Here is a 14,779-nt window from a genome sequence, read left to right on the forward strand (position 1 = left end):
TAATTGATGAGGCAGTGTCAATACCAAGAGAGGGAAAATTGCTTTTGTAGTGAGCCAGCCACTCCCAGTCCCCATTCAAGCCCAAATTGATGGTAAATAAATCTGTTAGTCTTTAAGGTGCCACCGGACTCCTCATTTTTGTGGATACAGATTAACACGGCTACCCCTCTTATACTTGTTAAAAAAAGTCAATTTTTTTAAATAATAGGACATATATATTTTCACATGCACACTTACTCTCTTGTTCTCAAAAACAACTGAATCATTTTTTGCTCAAATTTTCAAACAGAGACCATCCCTGGGAATTTTCAGCCAAATTGATGAATGCTTCAACACGTTATGCACAAAGAATGGAATAGGAGATTTTAGGCAACCTTCACCATAGACATCACTACAAATTCCATGTTACTGAAGTCAGTCCAATACTCATGTTAAATTCCTGCTTCCACTCTTGGAGTTAGGAGCATGCTGGATGCTAGCTTTCTAGGCTCAACAGACTGTAGTTTATTTGTCTGGAGTTCCGCCAGTACTAGCTGCGTTTTGTCCATTGGGCTGGGGTAGCCATCAGAGCTGTCAGGTTGGTCTAGGATCCAATGCACAGCACATGTATGCTAGAAGCCTGGCACACTTTTTAGACCTATTCTCTAGCTCACTGCGCTTCTAGGGCATCCTAAGCATGAGCAAGACCTTGGCACTGGCATGTGCACCAAGCCAGTTAAACACCCGCCAACCCTATTCATGCCAGTCCCAATGGACACTAGCTCCGGGGCGTATGCACACAGCCTAAGGACCAGACAGCAGCCAAGGGAAGGGCACTGGGGGTCTGGAAATGGGTGACAGCCCCTGCGCTGAGCAGCTGACAAAATCACCCTCCCCCACCCCATGGCGCTTCTCTAGCTCACTTCCGGTGTGCTGTTCCTTTCTCCCTTTACTGTCCCATTTCTATGGTGCTTCCGCCTCTACCAAGATGGCGGACCCCTCTTTCCTGTGTGTGGCGGAATGTGTACCGGGGCGGCTCCTGCGGCCCGCAACACCGGGGTTCCGGGCGGCGGGCCGGACCGGACCAGGCCTAGCAGCCGCGTCAGTGATAGGCTGGGTGAGGAGAGCGATGGCGGCTCCTCTCGCCCTGCTGTTGGGCATCAGCCTCGCGCTGGCACCGCCACTGGCTCAAGCCCGGAGCCTGCGTTTCGTTACCCTGGTGAGGGGCGACAGCCGGGGAGCTCGGGCCTCGGTCCACCGGCGGGGCTCGGCCCAGACAGGGAGCGCAGAGCGAGGCCGCGCCCCGGGCGAGGGGGGGCAATGGGGGCGACAGGTCGGGGCGGGGGGCGCCGCTGGGCAGAGGTGGGGCGGCCGGGCGCGCGCGGTGACGGGGCGGGGGGTAGCGGGTTTGGGGCTCCAGGCAATTCGAAGGTGTTTCCTCTTTCAGTTGTACCGGCACGGGGACCGCTCCCCAGTGAGGGCCTATCCTCGGGACCCCTATCAGGAGAGCACGTGGCCCCAGGGATTTGGGCAGCTCACCCAGGTGGGTACCCCGGGAAGCAGCATTGCATTCGGAGTTGTACCTCAGAGGTGTCTGCTTTCTCTCCCCCTAGGAAGGGGATTGCTGCCCTTTCCTAATAGGGGGTGGGAGGTGTCAGGGAACCCACCCTTTCCCCTTTGGTAGCCATTTTATGTGGCCTTTGACATCGGAGGTCTTTGCTGGGATTGGCCCAGGATAGTGGCAAATCCTGTTTTTGATGCGTGCAGATTGGGATGCTGCAACAATGGGATCTGGGCCAGTCTCTCCGGAAGCGTTACCATGGATTCCTGAACGCCTCATACAATAAGCAGGAGGTCAGTGCAATGTACCCCACTACCATGGGTCATCACCCCCTATCCCTCTCCTGGAGTCACTTTATCTTCCTGTAAGGAGCAGCCTGGTGCTCAGGGTACCTGCACTGTCTTCAGGGCCCCTAATTGTTTCCCTTTGTCATGTTCATGCTGCTGTGCCTTCACATATTAGGATACAATATAACTATATTAAATAGCATCTTCTGTAGAAACTGTTTCTGAAATCACTTGGGTTATTGTGAATACCAAAGGAGTGCAGTCCCATAAGAGTGGAGGGAGGGGAAGAAGGAATGATGGTTACATCTGGGGGTGACAAGATACTATGCAAGAGGAGGCCTGAGGCTACTACCACCTAAACAAAGGGAGGTAGAAAGGGTAATAAAGAGACCTACAGAAGCACCCATGATATCAATTGGAATGTATCTGATCCCCTCCCACTCTTGGGAAGACATCACAGAGAGTGAGCTGCAGTTAGGTGTATCTCTTTCATGCCCTCCTTTTGAGAAATTGAATCAGGAGGCCTCAGGCAAGTTATCTTATCTGATCAACAAACAGTGGAACTCAGGCTCCAAAGGAAATGAACTCAGCCAAATAAATAAATGCAGTTCCTCTATCCAGCAGCCTTATTACTTTTTTGGTTCCCCACCCTAACTGTACTATGCTTTTGCAGTAGAGCAGAGTGTCAGAGAGCAGATATTTCTGCAAGATTTTCTAGAACCTTGGGTTATGGAGATGTTGCATATATCATCCTTAGCAGATTGTGCTTGGATCTTCAAACATATCAACTCCTCTCAGAAATTGTCAGTCAAAGTAAAATTCTTTAGGAAGCAACTAACGAAATCTAGTTTCCTTGGGGGAGCATCCTGTTGCCACCTAGCTGAGTAAGACTATGCCTGCTTTCTGATTCTCTTCTATCATTGTTTCCTGCACTGAGGCAGAGACACCTGCCTACTCTCAGCTCTTTATACTTTGTGGCAGATATCCCAGTCTTAAAGGGCTAGTAGGATTGAAGAAAAAGCTACTATTAGTATGCATAAACTCTCCCCATGAGATACCAGGACAAAGTCAACCCAGGGATAAGCAGAAGCAACACCATTATCAGAAAGTTAGACACCTACTCTGAAATTGGTCTATGAATTACAGTTGGAACTGGATACCACTGCCCCTGTATCAAGGAATGAAAGACTTGAGCCTATGGAAATTAAAGTAACAGTTTTAAATGGTAGCTGATCCCCCTCCATAGGACAGGGATGCAGCTTGGGTTTGCCTTGCCCAGTCCCAGGCAAGGCCAGTGACCAGCTCCAGGCACTGTCTAATAAATTTACACATCCACACCATAATCTCTACCCAAGCTCTTCTTTTATTTCTGTCAGTAAAGCATTAAGGGTCTTGTCCCAAAGTAGCTGGTTCTGTTTTCTTTGCAAGTTTGATGTTGCTACAGAAGTCTTTGCCCTAGTTTTTGAAAACTGGATGGTTCTGATTAGCCATTTGGGAAGTTAATTTGTTCAAAGTATGGAGGCTTTCAGGAGGCATATACTGTACATAGAGGTGAAATTTGGGGTTTCTAAGGGAGGGATGTGGGAAGTCCCCAAAAATACTTATTACTGTTCTTCTGACAGATTTGAGTCAGCTGGAGCAGGAAGAAGAGTTTCAAGATGGAGGGAGTGTTATCTCAGGACTCCTGTGTCCTATTGCTGATACTGACCCACGGCTGTGTCAGGCCTTCTGATATTAATGTGGTAGTGGATTGCCAGCTGACTTCTTCTGGTCAAGTGTCTGCTGCCTCATTTCCCCTTTTTGGGCTCTCCAATAAATGCAGATTCATGTGGTTCAAGTAACACTCCCTTCTTCGGGTCTAGCTTATTAACAACAGTTAATGGTTAAGTGTCAACTCAAATACAAATCTTCCAGCTCTCCTCCCCAAGCTTTGAGGTTCCTTCCCACATTTTTCTCTCTCCTAAAGCTTTTCCCAGCTGAGGCTGCTGTTTCTCCTTTTTCCTGCAGCTGTCTGCCACCTGGCTAATGCAGAGAGCACCCTCCTACTTCCTGATCCTGGTATCCTCTCATCAAGCTCCCTCTTATAGGAAGCACCAGCTCCGGGTTGCCATTGTGTGACTGTTGGTCACTTGATTCAGCCACAGGCTAGAGCCCTATAAAAGGGTGCTGGGACATGAGCATATGTCCAAGGATAAGCAACCTGAGACAGTGCTGTAGATTGTTCTTTCTTTATCCCGTGTTAAGATACTGCTTAGATGTTTCTTTAGAGCACACCTTGGAGTTCTTTCATCCTAGGTAATGGGAAAAGGTCTCTCTCTAGCCATGCCTCAGGTCAGATGGGTGGAAATATTCAGAGTAAAGGCAGTGAGTAAATCTTGTGTTTTCCGAGAATAAGTTTTGAGGATATAGTTTGTATGCAAGATGCTCTATAAAGCAAAACTATATCACCATTCACAAGACTCTTGTTTTATCTGCTTTTTCTCTGATGTCCTGACTGCCAGGATATTTATCCCTGCATTCATAATCATTCATCTCGTCTACTCCACCTATCACTGAAGCCTGCCCCACACACCTCTCTTCCCCCCTCCAGTTGCTTCAGTACACAAATGCCAAGGTATCAAACTCTCACCACTTTGACCCTCCTTGAATCTCTGCAATTGCTCTTGCTCTTCTTCTGTATTGTCAAGTTTTCCTCCTGCCAAGCTCTGGAATGATAATGATCTTCTGCCCCCTTCCCTCCGAGGACCAAAAAGTGCTTCATAGACATTAATAAATGAAACCTCTGCCACATCCACTAGCCAGGTTGCTATTGTCATCATTTCACAGATGAAAAAACAGGCCAGAGAGGGGCAGATTCTTGTCACAGGTTACATAGCAAGTCAATGGCAGAACTGAGGACTGAACCCTGTGCTGTAACTACACTATATTTTTCTCTTTTTACCATCCCCTATATCTATATCTCCTGCCTTGTCTCCTACCTACTTGCTACTTATATTATTCTGCCTGACCTACTCCTTCACTTGTATTCTATCTCCCATCTCCATGATGTATCCCACAGTGCCCATATGCCTTAATAACCTGCCCTGTGTTATGCACTCCCTCTTTAACCACCATTGTTTGTGAAGTGCTTAAGCAGTAATGGCCTCAGCACACTCCATGTACTCTGCCGTGCCTAAAACTTTTTGTCTTTGTGGTGCCTGTATTCTGAGTCCCTTGGTCAGAGCCCAGGTATCCCCACTCCTGTGTACAATAGCGATATTCACAGAACGGGCTCTCTGTGCCCCTTGCAGATCTTCATTCGCAGCACAGATTATGACCGGACGCTGATGAGCGCAGAGGCCAATCTGGCAGGACTGTACCCCCCACAAGGACAACAGGTGTTCAACCCCAATATTTCCTGGCAGCCAATCCCTGTACACACTGTGCCTGACTCTGCAGAGAGGGTGAGTCATTTTCAAGGATAAATATTGGCAGCTCAGGCATGGTGTTCTTCTTATCGCCAAAAGCCTCCCTCTTCAGTGTCCTCCCCCTTCAGTCTTCAGTTTACCCCATATCGCTCCTTAGCCTGGCCTTGCAGGGGATCCCCCTGCTTCTAGACCCGGAATTCTCCTTGTGTCCCTTGTTGATTTAGTTGTTTAGATGTAGCGTCTCACTGGAAGGGAGACCCTTCCTCGGAAGGAACTATTTAGACCCTGTTTAAGGGTGCAGTTCATCGGAGGGGTAGAGGGTGGGGGGTTGTGGTGGGGAGGCAGTACAGTCGCTGCTGCTTGTCAGGAACTTCCCTGACCCAGCCTCTCCTTTTGTTTCTGCCCAGCTGCTGAAGTTTCCATTATCCCCTTGCCCGCGGTATGAGCAGCTACAGAATGAAACCCGGCAGTCAGCAGAGTACATAAATAAAACCAGACAGAATTTGGTAAGTGAGAGTTTATGAGAAAAGGTCTCCCTGAGCAAGAAGGAGATACCTTTATATGATTGTAGGTTTCAGGGAGGGGTGGAAGATCTCCACTCTGCAGAGTTGTGTGGTGGAAGACCAGAAGGTTTGAGTCTCTGCCTTGTCGCCTGCAGGAGTTCCTGGAGATGGTGGCAAATCAGACAGGGATCCGGGATGTGTCCCTGGAATCTGTCTGGAACGTGTACGACACACTTTTTTGTGAGGTAAGTTAGTCTGGGCATTCCCCCACAAAAGCAGGGACCTGGGTCTTGGCTCAGCAGAGTGAGATTAGGGATTCACTAGACTGGAGGCAATTGCATTGGTGAGAAACGGATTTGCCTGTTGTACAGCAACATTCCACTTCTCCTTCCACATAGTTAGCCCTAATCTTCAGATTTCGGAATAACAACTCTTCTCCTGCTCCAGAGGCACAATTTAGGAAATCTATATGCTCCAGCACCATAGATCCTCTAGCTGCATACTTCAGATGTCATGCCAGAACTGAAACTTAGAATACCAAAGGTTATTTATCTCCTGAGAAAGGGGTGGTTGTCCCAAAATCTTTACTATTCTTTGGTTTTAATTAGTTAAATCTGGAGTGAGATTTTTTTCAAGATGGAGGGAGTGTTAATCTAGTTATCTGAGCAAGGAAGAGGGAGTCAAGACTCCTGGGTACTATTCCTGATGCTCCCCTAGCTCTCAGTTAACTTGGGCCAGTCACTTTCCTGCTCAGTGCCTCAGTTTCCCTATCTGTAAATGGGAATAATACATTCCTACAATCTAGAGGACTGTTAGGTTTTATTCCTCATTGTTTGTAAAATGTTTTGAGCTCCTCTGACACAGGAAGGCCCTAAAGAGCAAAGTGGCGTCATTTTAGTAATTCCCAAACAAAAACTACATTAAAATGGAGTTAAGGCTGAAAGCACATATCAGTAATATAGGGTAAACATCAATGTTCCCTCTAATTTTTTTCATCCATGTGCAGATTGAATTTTGGTATGTGCACCAGTATCGAGGTAATGTGCGGATATGTGCCACCAGTACAAACAAAAAACCAAGATAGATATTTTTTAAAAGTTAATAGGTATGGAAGAAAGAATATTAAAACAAGGGATCATTAACAAGGTGCACTGCTAGGGCTGCAGAGAGGCAGCTGCTGGGGAGAGTCACTTCTCTCCCCGGATGCCACAGGCAGCCCAACTAGGGCTGGGAGTCCTGGGATGCCCCAAACTTAGTTCCCCCCCCCCCCCCCCCCCTTACCCACCCCACCTTCCACAACCTCTCTCCAGTGTCCAGGAGGCACCTAATTAGTGGAGCCACGTCTGCGCGTCTCCACTAATTAGGTGCACAGTCCTTCATTCCTTTGTGTGTGGCCGCACAGGCCCACACCTTAGAGGGAACTGTGGTAAACATTATAGTTTGTGTTATAATTATCCCAAAACAAGCATTACAAACCAAGAAATTTAGAGTTGAGGTTAAAACTAAAAGAAATACAAGCAGTTAGAACACTCAATAACCTTAACTCTGCATTGTAGTGACACCTTGCAGTAACAATACAATTACAATTCATGCTTTTTTTTTTTTAAATCCCAAATGGGATTAAATTGATTTTTAAGACAGACTTTTTTTTTTTCTTCATAATGTCACTACAGGACAGTTATTTTCTTGGCCATATTTGCTAAGGGCAGCCTGTGGTCTAAGTCCCATTGAACCAAATTGGAGACGGGAGCCATTTTGAAAGGGGGCAATTCTTTGAGTTTCTCTGAAAAACATTCTCCAGCCTCTGTTGAAAGTGAAACTTCCAGTTATGAAGAATAACAGGAAAAGTGATAATTAATTCTAAAAATTTCTTTTCCAAACCTATTCCTTGCACCAGGTCTATTCCAAATTCAGATCTTTGCCAATTTTTGTGTAGATAGACAATGCCTGAACTGAGATCATTGGGGACAAAAATGGTCTGACATAGGATGTTATATTTCTTAGGACTCATTTTTTAAATTACTTTAAAAATGTAAACTAATAAATTATCTTCAAATGCTCAGAAAATCCATTTAGCACTCAGAGTATGGCCTTGTTTACACACAGACTTGTCCTGGTTTAACCAAACACCTGAGTATTCATCCAGTGCAAGTTTGTGTAGACAAGGCCTGGAAGCTCTACATTTGGGGAGGATACCCTCTATTCTTCACACATACAAAATTGTCTAATCTCTGCTTTGAGTGCAAAACTCAGCTCTGCTAAGTATGGAGCCAGGACTGACACCACCATAATATAAGTAGAATCAGTGCTTGAACACTGCTGATCAGTTAAAACCTTCCTAAGGATTTGTCTACACAGGAAAATTATTCCAGAATAAAGTGGGGTATGAATTTAAAGTGGAATAGCTATTCCAGAATAACTCTATGTGTTGACACCTTTAATCCAGAAAGTGTATTAAGTTTATGTAGAAAAAGGTACTCTTACTCTGGAATGAGAGTGCCAGCACATAGATTTATTCAGAAATAGCTATTCCAGAATAACTATTCTTGAATAACTCCATGTGTAGACAAGCCCTTAGACTTCAAAATCCCTGGGGGTCCAAATACTGTAATTACCAAAAATGTCATTCTAAACCTTCCCTTGCCAGCACAGTAATTGATTTTGTGACTGGGCTGAATTTCACTCTCGTTCATTAACCAGAAGGGTCTACCCCGCCCAGACTCAATTATGTATGTTTGCAGAGATTCCTTCTTGATAGTTTGCTGCATTTCTTTGGCTTATGCCATCTTTTTTTTCCTGTGGGCATGGCATCTGAAAAGCCCTGTAGCCCCTGGTCCTGGGAGGAACAAGCACTCCCTGATTTCCAAAGATTTCTTAGCATCTCATAATCCACTATCTTTCCTTGTAGGAATCTTGATTTAAGCAGCTCCTGCTAGTGAAATAGAAACTCCCCTAGAAGAAAGATCAGGGAATCCCTTTCCCATTCCTGCTCTTGGTCCCGCTCAAAGACCTTGTGTAGCAGGGTCAGAGGCCCTGTTCATTAAATCTGTGAGAAGTCTAAGCAGACAATTACAGGGCTGAGAACTCAAAGAATAGCTCATTGGTTAGCAGGAGGAGAGTGGGCAGGCTCTGAGAAGGGAGAACTTTATTCCCATGGCACACAGGACAGGGCTGTACCCCAGGAAAGGAAGTTTTGCTTACTCAGAGAGAAGTGGTGGTGCTCACAACCTTACAAATAATGCTCTGGGGAATAGACCTTGCTGAGTGAAACTGGCATTTCCACTGCTGAGGCAGTAGATTCACTCCACCAGCTCAAACCAACAAATAACTCCAAGCAAAACCAGAACTTCCTATCTGTGCTCTTTGTTTTGCATTCATTTACCAACTACCCAGACTGCTGAATCATGTAGAATGGCCCAGAGGGTGCTTTTTTTCTTGTCTCCCATGGAGTCTGATGGGACATGGCCTGGGAAATTGGCCCAACTGAGAGATGCCCCAAAAGTTGTGACCTTTCTGAGGAGATTACAGCTGCTTTCACCATAATTCATCCATTCCTCTGAGTACACTGGCTGTCTGCAAAGCAGACTCCTCTTCTGACTCCCCTTGTTCAGAGCATGGTTATTGGGGCTTCCATCTGAACTGCATCTCAATATGACAATTACAGAGTGCTAGTATTCTGCTCTCTTCCTCAGTGCACAAGTGCTTGTGCTTCTGATGACTTCCCCTGTATGGATGTGCTCTGCCTATAGCAATAGCTTTGTCTGAGTCTTCTTCCTGCTCTTTTGTCTTATGTTTTGATTTCTGGCTGTGTGTGGCCTCAGTGGGGCAGAATCATCTTCACACAAAGCAGATGTCCCAGGATTATTGTCTCTGCAACTTGAGCTAACATCACACTCTGGCTGTATTTTCAGAAAAATGTAGTTCCTAGTTTTTATTCTTACTATTCTTCGTACTACTTTTGATGAGATGGCAGAATGTCTTACAAACGTAGTTCTGCAGATGGGGGTGAGAGGGGAGACTGAGCCCAGATGAGGAAGGGAGTCATCCATGGTAACACTGTGAGCCCATGGCAGAATCTGGACTAGATCCCAGGTTTCCTGACTCTGAGCCTTGTGACCTACACCCTGCCTACACAGTCTCCCTTTGAATGAGTTCTCCTTTTGTCTTTTCAGCAAACACACAAGCTGCTACTGCCGCCATGGGTGACCCCAGATGTCATGACTCGGTTGAAGCAACTAAAAGACTTTGGCTTTGAATTCCTGTTTGGGATCCACCAGCAGATGGAGAAAGCTCGTCTGCAGGGTGGTGAGTGGGGAAGGGATGGCATCTCAGGTAAGAGTCTCATTCTGTCCTAATGAGCTTTGGGATCTGACCAGCTATTCTCTTTCCTCAGGGGTCCTGTTGGCTCAGATAAGGAAAAACATGACCTCAGCAGCAAATGCGTCTGCACCCCAGCATCTGAAATTACTCGCCTACTCAGCAGTAAGTCTGCATCGGGGAGCTGCCCTCCCACTCCACCTGCCATGGGATTTGGGCCTTGGTGGGGGCTCTGCCCCCTTCCATCCTCCAGTGCAGTCCCTACATCCAGAATATGTCTCTACCCATATCAGCATATGCTCTACAGCACCTTTCATCATCCCTTCTGCATCCGAGGAAATGAATTCCCAGTCTAAAAATCCAGCATGTGGCTGAGTCAGCAAGAGCAGGAGGACAGACTTGGGGTCACTGCCCCTTCTGATAGATGGGTTGTGTTACCCTGATGTGGTGTTTCGGCCAATGATAGACGCAGTCATCTCCCTCTCTAGCAACCTGCTGAGTTAGACTGTCCAGCCTCACTCCCAGAACTGCCATAGAATGGGTTCCCTTGGGGTGTGTCTACACTGCAATAAAACACCCATGACTGGCCTGGGTCAGCTGACTCAGGCTTGCAGGGCTTGGGCTGTGGAGCTATGAAATTGCAGACATCTAGGATCACAGAGCCCCAGCTCCTGCCCAAGCCTGGATGTCTACACTATAATTTTACAGCCCCAAGAGCCCAAGTCAGCTGATCCAGGCCAGCTATGGGTGTTCTGTTGTCATGTAGATGTACCTTCAGGGACTTGACCTCCTAGACTGGTATAGCTTCCAACTCTCTCTCTCTCTCTCCCCCCCTCCCCGGCATAGCCCCAAGTTATTTTACCAGGGCTCCATCTCTGCTTTCTCTATTCCTCTAGTGCAGCGTTTCTCAAACTGCGATCTGTGGACCCCTGGGGGTCCCTGAGGGGTCTGTGGGCCCCGCTGAAAAATTCCTTCCCCTCCTTCCCAGGAGTGCCTCCAAGGGAGGCTGGGGAACAGGCTTGCCTGTCCTGGCTCCCCCTGCTGCTTCCGGGAGCACCAGACATGTCCCTGCAGCCCCTAGGGTGAAGGCTAGGGGGTCTCCACACGCTGCCCCTGCCCCGAGCGCAGACTCTGCAGCTCCCATTGGCACCTCAACTGCCTGTCCCAGCCCAAAGCCCGCACTCCCTCCCAGAGCCTGCACCCCGCAACCCTTCCCACACCTCAACCGCCTGCTGCAGCCCAGAGCCTGCACCCCGCAACCCCAGTCCAGAGCCCGAACCCCGCACCCCCTCCTGCTCCAGCCTGATGAAAGTGAGTGAGGGTTGGCGAGAGGAAGCGATAGGAGGAGGGGGGATGGAGTGAGCAAGGGCAGGGCCTCTGTAAAGGGGCAGTGCAAGGGCTGAACGGAGGCTTGGGGGTCCCCCAAAATTTTTAAATCAAAATAGGGGTACTCGGGTTGCTAAAGTTTGAGAACCGTTGCTCTAGTGAGTTTCCCATAATCTATTTTCCCTTCTCTGGCATGGTCCTGGGTTTCTTCAATGAGCTGTCTCTTGCCCAGCACAGTCCTTGGTCCCCTGCTGAGCTCTCCTTTTGTCGATATGGTCCCAGGCATTCTGTCTTATTCGTGAAGAGTGATTCACATTCTCTCCCTCTTCCTTAGCATGACACAACGCTTGTGGCACTGCAGATGGCTCTGAATGTCTACAATGGGAGGCAAGCACCATATGCCTCATGTCACATATTTGAGCTTTACCAAGATGATGACAGGTGAGGGCATCTGCTGGGTTAGACATGTAGGCAAGACTCTAGCCTCAGGGCAGAGCCTCTTGTCCTTGCTCCCAAGGGGAGAACAACAGAAGGAAGATCTTAATACAGAACAACGGGAAAGGGCTAGCTCCCAGAGCTGCATGCTAAGTGGGTGATAGGAAGAGATATCTACAGGATGGCTGGAGAGGGCTATGGTCCTGGGCAGGAGGAAAATGGGAGAATGAATATGCAATTACTGACTTCTCAGCACTCCATCTCGATTTGTGTCTCTGCTTTGTCCTCAGTAACTTTTCTGTGGAGATGTTTTTCCACAACGAGAGTGGGAGGGAGCCTTTTCCACTGACACTGCCTGGTTGTGACCAGCGCTGCCCCTTGCTGGATTTCCTGCGGCTCACTGACCCGATCATTCCCCAGGATTGGGTGCGCGAATGCCAGGTAGCAAGCAATGTTCAGGACACAGGTGAGTGCCAGCTAGGCTGGGCATTAGTGAGAGACAGTGATGATTGAATGTTACCAGACTGAATGCTCATTTTCTCCCTTGCAGAACTGATTGTGGCTCTGGCTGTCTGTGGATCCATCCTCTTCCTCCTCATTATCCTCCTCCTGACTGTCGTTTTCCGAATACAGTCCCAGCCACCTGGCTACCGGCATGTTTCCAACGAGGGAGAAGAGCAGCCATGACAATTGCTCTGACCCCTCCCCAGGGAGCAAGAGGGAGCAACGCTGCCCCTGGGAGTGGTTGGGTCGTCCTTCAGTAACTGAGCATTCTTCTGCACAGAAGCTGGACTCTGATGTGACCAGCCTCTGGCTGCTCTTTAGATGAGACATGACATTTGGAGGTGAAATTCCAGGGCATCTGGCGCAGGGTGGTCTAACTGCATGGAGGCAGTGGATTGCCCCCTTGCATCCAATGTGCTGTGTGGAATGCCTACTTTTAATACATGACAAAGCTGGGGCTCCCCTTCCACAGCCAGCTGCTCTTTAGGAATAATCTTTCTCTTTTTAATGGTTGTAATTTTACCAATTATCTTAGCAGCAGCAAAGAGGACTGGGAATCTCTCCTAGTAGCTGCCATCACCTGCTCAGTTGGTAACAGCCTTGTTTACTGAGGTCAGAATGATTTGATTTCAGTGTGATTCCCAATCTGCTTTGAGCACTTTGTCTTGGGCCATTGGGCTGATTACTATATGAAGGCTGGACCTGGACCAGAGGCCCCAACTCTCACCCACTGGGTAGAGGTTGAATCCTCATCTGCTTTCCCAGAAGATGGAGCTGCTGGAGATCACTGGCTTTACAGATGAGATTGTGGGGTCCCTTGTCTTTGCTACTTAAGTGCTGCTGGCACCTGGTCACTCCTTCCTCCCCCCTCTTCCCCCAACTCTGTTCTGAGAGGAAAAATTGGCCTTAAATTAGGGTAGGATTGTAAACCTGCCATTGGACCCAAGCTTCAGTGCAGGGGTAGGTTGGAGAAGTTCTAGGTATCAGTGGACTTTGCCACATGGATTAGCCCCTATGATACCCAATTCCTGATCCTTCAGAGTTACCATGCACCTAGGCTGTTGTGCAATGCTGTACAAAGGAGAAAGTACCCTGCCTGCTCCCTGAGCTTTAGTTGCATTCATAATCCTAATTTGCAAAGCTACAATCGGTGGGTGTGGTTATGAAATTGGGGCTCTCTCTCTAAAATTACAGCCTTTTGTTTTGACCTCCCTCAGCCTGTAGCTACAGCCCATGTACCACACTATGGGTGCAGATGTTGACTGTGGGCCAAACAAATGTGCATGGCAGGCAGAAAATTTTACACTGCAATTAAAGACCATGTAGGAGAACAGTTTACTCCAAAACTGGGACACATGCCAACCTTGCTAGTTTTTTTCCCTATCCCCCCCATTAGTGTAATTTAAAAAATAAATGCTCAGCTTAATAGGTGGGACATGCAAGTGACCCTAGATCACTATGCACCTGTCAGGGTGAATCACCTGGATCTTCTAGATGAGTCACTAAAGGTGACTCTTTCCTGAGGCCAACTGCGTGGAGGTTGCAGGGATCTCCCTGCAGACTACAACAGGTGTTGAGAATATTAATGGCTAGCAGTCATCATCTTCTGCCCTCCGCTACAGTTTCTGGTAAAGAGTGAGGTTGCAGCAGGCACCAGAGGCTCTGGCTCCTCATAGGGTGATGTTGCACATTCACTTCCTAGTTTTAGTTCCTTTTCTGGTCCAGTTCCCTTCCTGGCAGTGGAGGCTACGAGCAGGCTTCCTTTTCTTTCCTTCCACTTCACCGTGGGGAATTTTACAGGCTGCTACCAGTATGAGAACTCTAATGCAGCAGAACCAGCCTGCTGCTCTCAGCAACTGCCTTACCTGTTTCTCACTTGGAGATACAATTTAGTTCTCCTAAAGAGCAAAACACAGTCACAAAGAACAAGCAGCTGCTCATGAGAACAGGACTGAAGGAGAAAGATGCATGGAAGTGCCATCACAGGGGCCTGTGTAGCAGAAGGGGCTATTTTTAAAGGCAGCAGATTTTGCACACATGGAGGAAAGGCTTCTACAGTGATTTAGACTTTGACTGAGTTTCTGTAATTCTGTTCCATTACCTCTTGCCTTTTCTTCATTAAAATCAAAGTGAGACTGGGCTCCTGCTACTCCTTCTGCTATGTGGGATCATAGAGGCCTAGGCCTGTTAGGCTCTGCATTTAATGTGGAAGCTATTGCAACCTTCACCTTTTCACAGGACAAAAATGGAGCAGGAGAGGCAACACGAAGAGAGGGAGAAATCCTGCTATGAACAACCCCACCCAAAGCAGGGGAAGAGCAGAAGTCATTTCCCTATGTTTTATGATTCTCTTCATAGTATTTTTGTCTCCTGCTACTCTGCAAAAAGCAGATACTTCAGTTTGTAAGTGAATTCATCTCTTTTCACAAGAGCCTTTTGTAGGAGCTACATTAGCACATA

General features: G+C 47.6%; 1 protein-coding gene across 3 annotated transcripts; it reads left to right on the top strand.

Annotated features, from left to right (window-relative positions):
- The first annotated feature begins 1,022 nt into the window (after positions 1-1,022).
- ACP2 (acid phosphatase 2, lysosomal) lies at positions 1,023-14,459 on the top strand. 3 transcript variants are annotated; one of them, XM_034769504.1, is made up of 11 exons: positions 1,023-1,198; positions 1,427-1,522; positions 1,747-1,833; positions 5,118-5,270; positions 5,642-5,740; positions 5,893-5,982; positions 9,910-10,042; positions 10,131-10,219; positions 11,715-11,821; positions 12,106-12,281; positions 12,366-14,459. In XM_034769504.1, the coding sequence occupies exons 1-11, from the start codon at positions 1,109-1,111 to the stop codon at positions 12,500-12,502; spliced, it is 1,257 nt and encodes a 418-aa protein (XP_034625395.1). In that variant the 5' UTR covers positions 1,023-1,108; the 3' UTR covers positions 12,503-14,459. The 3 variants fall into 3 exon arrangements, with proteins under 3 accessions (XP_034625395.1, XP_034625397.1, XP_034625396.1); XM_034769506.1 differs by lacking the exon at positions 1,427-1,522; XM_034769505.1 differs by lacking the exon at positions 1,747-1,833 and having other exon boundaries at positions 1,024-1,198.
- Positions 14,460-14,779: the final 320 nt, after the last annotated feature.

The sequence above is a fragment of the Trachemys scripta genome, chromosome 4 (assembly GCF_013100865.1).
Source record: "Trachemys scripta elegans isolate TJP31775 chromosome 4, CAS_Tse_1.0, whole genome shotgun sequence".
Lineage (NCBI taxonomy): Eukaryota > Metazoa > Chordata > Testudines > Emydidae > Trachemys > Trachemys scripta.